The sequence below is a fragment of the Dreissena polymorpha genome, chromosome 4 (genome assembly GCF_020536995.1).
Source record: "Dreissena polymorpha isolate Duluth1 chromosome 4, UMN_Dpol_1.0, whole genome shotgun sequence".
Taxonomy (NCBI): Eukaryota; Metazoa; Mollusca; class Bivalvia; order Myida; family Dreissenidae; genus Dreissena; species Dreissena polymorpha.
Genome location: NC_068358.1, coordinates 71,006,565 through 71,014,925, shown reverse-complemented (window position 1 = coordinate 71,014,925; position 8,361 = coordinate 71,006,565). Strand labels below are relative to the sequence as shown.

The 8,361-nt window shown below is 38.3% G+C and overlaps 1 protein-coding gene across 1 annotated transcript; it reads right to left on the bottom strand.

Moving 5' to 3' along the window:
• Positions 1–2,921: 2,921 nt before the first annotated feature.
• Positions 2,922–3,764, bottom strand: LOC127878500 (uncharacterized). The gene is made up of 2 exons (XM_052425029.1): positions 3,595–3,764; positions 2,922–3,321 (listed from the first exon to the last, which is right to left on the bottom strand). The coding sequence occupies exons 1-2, from the start codon at positions 3,762–3,764 to the stop codon at positions 2,922–2,924; spliced, it is 570 nt and encodes a 189-aa protein (XP_052280989.1).
• Positions 3,765–8,361: the final 4,597 nt, after the last annotated feature.

Below are 8,361 nucleotides of genomic sequence, written 5' to 3'. Positions count from 1 at the left end.
TGTATTTGCGCGACGATGATCTGAAATATTAACTTTATGATGCTATATTCTTAAATCTTTTTTCTAAAAGAAGGAATGTAGTTGACACTTGTTCGTAGTTTCATTTTATCGTTCCTCAAAAAGTTGTAACTCTGTTGCTCTGGTCTCTTTCCTACCATTGAGTAATTAAATGGTAATTAAATTGAATGCGTTTTAATTCCCTTTTATTATTGTTTAATTTGAGTTGCAATGTTATGAGGTTAAATTTTATTAACACTTAAATGTTTCATGAATATTGCTGGGCCAAGTGTGAGGTTGAGCGCTCTAAACCGGTTTAAACCCCCTATGCTTTGCATTGACCGTTCCAAGGCGGTGGCCCCAGCTTTATTCTCTTATCTATTATGTATATTGTTTTGTATTGTGCTGTTTTGTGCTGTTTTGTAATGTTTTGGCAATTGGTCACTTGCCTTAAATAAAGCTTAAGGACCTACTAAATGTATATAATGATAATTCAATACTGCTCCAGCAGCTTGAGTTTCACATCTAAATATTAATAGAGATGTGCTGCAATTAATGTTGTTTAATACCCAACCTACATTTCCATTGATATATTGGTCTCGTTGGTTCATTTTAATATTTTATTAAGTATGAACATGCCATTTTCTAATTTGAATTGAATAAGGAACTGGATTATCATCACTTTAAACTTAGTAGAAATATATTGCAATTAGTATTTTACATGTCCAACTAATATATAAATAATATGTTCATTTAGTTGTGGTTAACTCTGGATCAATTTCATTGATGTTTAAGTAAGAAAATGCCAGTTTCTTTTTCGGTTTTTAAAAAGGAATAAGGAACCCGTTCCTTTTTCCTTATTCACCCGCGAATAAGGAACTGTATTATAAATAAAAACAAAACATGTTTAAATGTACAATATTTCACTTTTATATTACATACATGTAAAATAATAGTATATGCTTTAGATTTTGTTGACGTGAAGTTAGTATTCGAATTAGAAAATATCGGTACGGTTTATACAAGAAATCATATGCAAGCGCAAAGAAGAAACATGAATATGTAACGTAAAACATAAAGTAAATGTATTCGAGTTATTTTGTTTTGATTAACAGAAATAATTGAATTATGTTTCTTTAAAACCATATAACAAATATGTCACGCGTAAATAAGGAAAAAAGAACCGTTACTTTTCCCTTATTCGATATATAGGCATGATGCATCAAGATATTGGAACTGAATGTTGAATTGCTGGCAGCCAATCAGATTCCAGAATGCAAAGTCAGATGCTGGAAGTACCGAGTTCTTCGGTTAAACTATTATAAGAACAATAATATTGTGAACAATACTTAATCACTAATTAACATATGCCGCAATATAATATAATTCTCATATGAAACAATGGATTGCTTCATTAAATATAAGCTGGATCAAAATGAAGTACATCAAAGAAATGAATAACTAGAGGAAAGCTATGCTTAATATACTGTAAGAACTATTCAATTATGACAAAAAATCTTGTATTATAATTCGGTCAGTACTAAGTTCAGACTGAGTCCACCCAGGCTATTACACTCTCCCCACCTTAAAGGTTTAAACATCTCCTGAAGTTTTGACAAACAATATTAAACCGCACATAACAGTATGATAACAGTAAATTGTATAAACAGGATAACGCATAGTAGTATTATCATAACAACACTACGGGAATAAATAACTTCACATTGTTAAAAGATCAAAACTTTTACGAAACTTTCATGTAGTTATATAATCACTAAGGTAATATCACTTTCAAAATTTCGTGGATCAATCAATCTGTTTCAGTCCAATGTGACATGGTTTGATTTAAATCACAGTTTTGGTTACTCAAGTCATACATTGTAAAAAATATATTATCACAGTCCATTTAAAGTCACTTTGCTTTCCATTTTCTTTTTTTAACCACAATGGCAAGTCCTTGTCCTAGCACAATTAAATGTTGATGAGGATATACTGAAACGTCCATTGAGATAAAAGCCCATGTTAATCTGCTTATCACACGGAGAAAGTCATTAGAAACATTTAAATGAAATTATTTTTACTTTGTTAAAAAGTCCACAGACTTTTATCACTTAGTAAAATTCCTGTTCATACACAATACTGTTGCTTCACTTTTGTTCCATGTTCTGACTGGTCCTTGGCAAACTGGGTGGCTTGGATGGATACGATAAATAATGGTAAGAACTTTACTTTGTAAGGTCTATGATTTTTACTTTATTAACTATTATGCATAAACTGTCCCGCATGTAAAATGAATACTTAATCCACATCATAGTTCATTTGCTATGTTTTGCAAGGGCGTTGGGCTTGTTGGTTGATTAGGTAGTGAGGCGCAGTGGAATGTGGTGAAGTTCATCGAGGATGGAAGCTCTGGTCCTGGTTGTAGAGGGGAAGGCGTTGATGAGTTGTAGTTTGCTGGACTCTCGCTATGGATCTCGATTGATGGCAATTTGCCAAACAACTTTATAGTTCATGACCTACATTTTGGCTTTAAGAGTAGAGACTTGGATAATGGTTCCCTGAAGCACCAAAAAGGTGTACTTGGTGAGAAGAAGGGTCCTTTTCATGGAATGGAAGCCGGTCGCTTGTTCCAGGAGATTTGCGGCATATTCGGCGGCAAAGGCTTTCTGGTCTGGAACGAAAGATGTCCAATTCTTAGGAGGCCATTTGATAAAAGAGATTATAGAAACAGATTCTATTTACCTCTGGTACGGAGGTCCATTGATGTCGTCCTGGAGGAAGGAGCGGCATCGCGCCATTAAGAAGGAGGTTTATCTGCCATTTTGCTGATGACTGAATGACTGTGGGGATGTATATGGGTTGGTTTGTGGGGTTGTAGGTGGGTTTGTGTGTAGGGGTGCATTTGTGGTACGTGTGGAACATGGTCATGGTTGGGTTATAAGTGAATGTGGTGAATAAGGTGATGTTTGGGCGGGCTCGGGTTCGTATGAGGGTGTGGCTGAGGTCAGAGGGATTCTCGAGTCAGATGATTCTGGATTCTTATATGGTGATTCAGCGGCGCAGTTGCCTGAGTCGTGTGTGGATGATGTGTGTGTCTTGTCGTCCAAGGATATAGGTGTTGGTGACCTGAGTGATGTTGACGAAGATGGGCATGTTGATGATGCTGGCGTCTGCTGGGTGGTTGTTTGTGGTTCAGTGCGTGTTGGCTGGTCTCTTGGAGGAAAACTAGTAGCTGTCATGACCGTGGTTGTGGAGGATGTGGCCGTCACAGTGGTCTTCAGTTGCTTGGTGGTGGCTGATTCCGTGATGATATCCGAAATTGTTCTGAGTGGTGGTGATTGTCTTGCGGATGATGGTGCTGAAGTGACTTCTTCCGTTGGTGCAAACAAACGATCTTGTGGTGTCTGTTATTTCTAAGGAGTTGATGATGGGTTCTCGGTGCTGTGAATTATGAGGCAACCGAGGCAATGGTCCGGAGGGTGGTGTGAAATGGGCATCTGTATTCATCATTTCGTGGAGAAGAGGTGTCGTTACATCAGGATTTGTGATTCCAGATTCCTTTATCCTGGTTTTGAAGACTTCGACTTCTGTGGTTACATAGATAAAGATGTGGGCGCTGGTGATGGTGATGCTTTTGATGGTGTAGTTAGATTTCTTTCTGGGGCGTTTTGTGGGATGAATGCTGTGGGGGTCTGGGAGTAGTGACCAACCGTCATTCCACTGGGATGCTCCAGGGGTGCGGCCAGAATCCTAACGGATGACCGCATCTCGAGCAGCTCTGGTTTCTTCAGAGTCGTAGGGGGATATGTTGTGGTTAACGGCGAGGTATTCAGAATAATTCCGGGAATAGAAGAAACAGTTTATGGTGGACATTTAGGTGTCAGACCATTGTAATTGGATGCTGGCCTTTCATATGCCGAGACAGGTCTTGAACTTGGCGATAATCTCGGGGACGTTCACTGTGGCACCAAGGGCAGATGACTGAAATCTGGGATTGATTCACTCGAATCATGTGGTTGCACAGATCTCTCTTAGTGATGAAAATGGCAGGACATTCTGAACAAGTGAACCAAGTCAAGCCCTTTGTTGGAGGTGCAGATACTGGAAATAAAATTGTAAGATTTCGTTGTATTTTCTCACATAATGAGGTTTTAAAACATGTTCATGACATAAAAACATGAAAACCAATGCAACCTTTGGCTATAAGGGTATCTCTAGTTACCGGTACTTCTTATGGAAAGATCCTTACGCAATGGCCTTAGACGCGCATAATTCAACACGTAAACAAAAAATATGGAAGAGGAGTAAATCGCAGGAGGTTGATCAGTCCACCTTCATTACTCGGTTGAGCTCAACTAAGGAATATAGACATAAGGTACGTATACGCTTTTAACTTCTCATGATGTCATTCGTAGTCTATTCCATCACGTGTCATGTAACTTAGACCGGATATCGCAGCTCATATAAAATACTCTTAAAATACTCTTAATTAAAATTTGTCGACCGGTTTGTTCGTTTCCGCAGAAATTGTGCAAGTTCTACGATTACAAATATAATTATTTTTGTTTCATAACTATTTGCCAAGGGTCCAACAGAATTATGAACTTATAATGAATTGTTCTAATGTATGCATCCATCATTTTACGGAGATGTTTTGAAGCGTGTCCGCAAATTAAAATATGTTAAACCAAATGTTCATATTAAACTTTTCAATTTAATTAACTTGTTTTTATCAAAAGGATACGATGCTTATGTACTTAAAAACACGTGTTTGATGGTTTTCGATTCACTATATCTTTCTTCCCTTTAAATTTGGAATCATTAGTGATATTATACGCATTTTTCACTGTTGAATAAAATTGTGTCATTGTGTCGTATGAACAAATCTGCATGAATACTACATTATAGGAATTTTTCACTGTTGAATAAAATTGTGTCATTGTGTCGTATGAACAAATCTGCATGAAAACTACATTTGGACTCAAATCGTACATCAAATCATTTCTGTCTTCAGTTGTCAAAACACCTATATACTGTTTGATTCCAATAATGTCGCTTTAATGGAATTACCATTTTTATTCATTTGCTTCTTTATATTAAATCACCTAAACTTGTTTTATTAGTAGCACAGCCCCATTAATATTTTTATTTAGTACTGCCCCTGGAATTTGTTCACGTCATTATGTCATTATGGATTTTTGTGACGTCATACGACCGACTTTCCCAGTTGTAATCTACATGCATAGGTCATTGGGTTTATAACGTTCCATTTTATTTATATTTTCTTTCTGATAGGCGTTTCTTGTTTGATTTAATTATTTTTATTTTTTTAGCAGTCACATAAACAACCAAGCTATGTAATATGGAATTTTTACACCCATTATTGCTGCTTCTTCCTGTATTTGCGCGATGGTTATCTGAGATATTAACTCCATGACGCTATATTCTCAAATCTTTTTCTATAAAGAAGGAATGTAGTTGACAATTGTTAATAGTTTTATTTGATCGTTCGTCAAAAAGTTGTAACTCTGTTACTCTTGTATCTTCAATGCAATTGAGTAATTAAATAGTAACTAAATTGAATGCGTTTTAATTCCCTTTTATTATTGTTTAATTTGAGTTACAATGCTATGACGTTAAATTTTATTTACACTTAAATGTATTATGAATATTGCTGGGCCATGTGTGAGGTTGAGCGCTCTATAAGCAGGTTTAAACCCCCAATGCTTTGCATTGACCGTTCCAAGGCGGTGACCCCAGCTTTATTCATATTTTGTGTTTATGTTGGTTTGTATTGTGCTGTTTTGTACTGTTTGGGCAATCGGTCACTTGCCTTAAATAAAGGACCAACTAATTTATTTAATGAAAATTCAATACTGCTTGAGTTTCACATCTTTATATTGAAATGAAAACAACCACTTTGGTAGTGGGGCACATTTGTATAATGTTAGACGATTAATGTGTATTGGTTTTGCCAATGGATTAGGTGATCCTTTGACTAGATATACAAGGTCATCCACTTTGTGGGTTATGATATAGAGAACTTTCCATATTTGCGCAAATTTGCTTCATACTCCTGGACCCTTCGATGTGTCATGTACCCACTATGGGTCACCGTGACGTAGTAATCGTTTCTTTGCATGAAGGTCATAATGTCGTTTGCGGTACGACACGGGCTGTGTGGTGGATAAGTTCAAGCCGGGCATGCAGTCGGATTGTGTAATCTGTACTGGACTCTGTAGAATCGTGCGAAGGATTAGGCGGAAGGCCCACCAGCGCTTGTAATGGTAAAATATTATCATGTCCAAAAACCGTTTTGTTCGGTGTTTGGCCTGTTTTGGAATGAACTGATAAACGATACGCTATCATGACTTTCTGAAGATACCGATCCCAGTCATGCTGATTTGAATTGCAGTACATGCTTAGCATTGTTCCTAAAGAATGATTAAAACACTCCACAGTTGCATTTGATTGGGGATGCAATGGCATGGAACGGGTGTGATGTATCTGAAGTAATTGACACATATTTTCAAATAGTTTTGAGACAAAGTGTGTACCTCTGTATGAATTTGCATAGGAACGCAAAATTTGGAAACAAAGTTATCGACAAATGTTTTTGCTATTGTTTCAGAAAGCTGATTGGGAAGAGCAATTGCCTCTGTCCATCAGGTAAAACAATCAGAAATTACAAAGGGCGTACGAAGAATCATCACTGGTACGAGGAAGAGGGCCAAAGATATCAAGAGCCACTCGTTCGAAAGCTTCAAGTGCGGGAACAGAGCCAAGCAGGGACTTGGAGGGCTTTGACGGCTTTCTTGCTGCACATGAATATCATTCAGAGCAGAACTTCCCCATGGAGGACTTTATCCCAGGCCAATAGAAAGTTTGCTGAACCTTTGCCAGCATTTTGTCAGTGCCAAGGTGAGCTGATGAGGGGATATTGTGCATAAAGTCAAGTAGCTCAGGTCTGAGGACAGACGGGACTAGCAGTTGCTTGAAACTAATGTTGATATCATCATACCAGGTGCGAAATAGACAACCATCAAGTATTGAAAGTTTGTCCCACATACGCCAGTGAGTTTACTTGGGGTCATGTTGGGCGAGAGCTGGATTGCTCGAGAACATGGATTATTAAACTTAATGAAGAGTCTTGACTTTGTTTGGTCTGGATATCTTCTAATGACCAGTTATCTAGTAACAGTGGCGATAATTTGAAAACAGTTTGACTGCGAGTAACAACTCTGACATCGGCACTGGAGATCCCTGAGGGAAGACTCCTATCATATTGAAGTTCTACGTTGGGCATGGAAGTTTGTGGATCAGTTGAGCCATCGTCAAGTGCGTTCTGGGTTTCCTGTCTCAAACATTTGGAACAAGTTGATCGGAATAATGCATCAGCATTGCGGGCTGGAGACCTGGGCGATGCACAACTGTCATGTTATATGTGCCAAGTACTTCAAGCCAACGGGCTACGTGTCCAGTGGACTGTTTGAGGTTGCGCATCTAAGATACCGCAGCATTGTCAGTACGCAACACGATAGGCTGAACGCACAGGTAATGGTGAAAGGACTTAAGGGCACGAATAACAGCAAGATGTTATGTCTGTGTAACGCAGTAGTTCAGTTCGTGTCCATTGAGACTTTTACTGTGATAAGCTATGACTACTTCGCAGCCTTCTTGAAGTTGGGAAAGCACAGCTCCCGTAGATCTTTCAGATGCGTCAGTGTCTAACACAAACTGTTTGCCGGGCACTTGGTAACCCACAATTGGCGAAGAGGTGAGAGCTCTTTTGAAAGTTTCGAAAGTCTCTGCGCATTCTGCATCCCAGACACATTTGTTACTTTTGTCAGCTATTTTGTGAAGTGGACGGGCAATTTTGGCAAAGCCACAAACAAATCTGCGATAATAAGAACATAATCCTAGACAGGACTTTACTTCCATAGCATTTTGTGGCATTGACCAGTTGAGTACTGCTGAAATGTTCTTTGGATCAGTAGCCATGCCATCTCCGGATGCCAGATGAACTTAAAACAGGACTTGTTTCTAAAAATGTATACAATGTGAAGGTTTACATTTTAGACAAGCTTTCTTCAGTCGTTCTAGTATATTCTCCAACCTTGAAAGGCCCTATGGAACATCTTTTGACGGAATAATAATCCATATAAAGATGGCATTCTATCCACTCAAGTCCTCGTAGAACATTTTCCATCAGACACTCAAATGTGCAGGGGGCATTACTCAAGCCGAAGCTAAGAACAGTAAACTAAATAGTCCGACAGTAGTTGCGAAGGCTGTTTTTTCCTTGTCTTCAGGTTTCATTGCAACCTGCCCATATCCACTGTTGAGATCAAGCTTGCTGAAAAA

Bases quoted from the DNA above. Each gene is read 5' to 3' on its own strand.
- LOC127878500 (XM_052425029.1), bottom strand. From the start codon at position 3,764: ATGCGGTCATCCGTTAGGATTCTGGCCGCACCCCTGGAGCATCCCAGT. The intron at 3,322-3,594 runs GTAACCACAGAA...ACCACCACTCAG, and splicing joins GCGCCCACATCTTTATCTAT to AACAATTTCGGATATCATCA.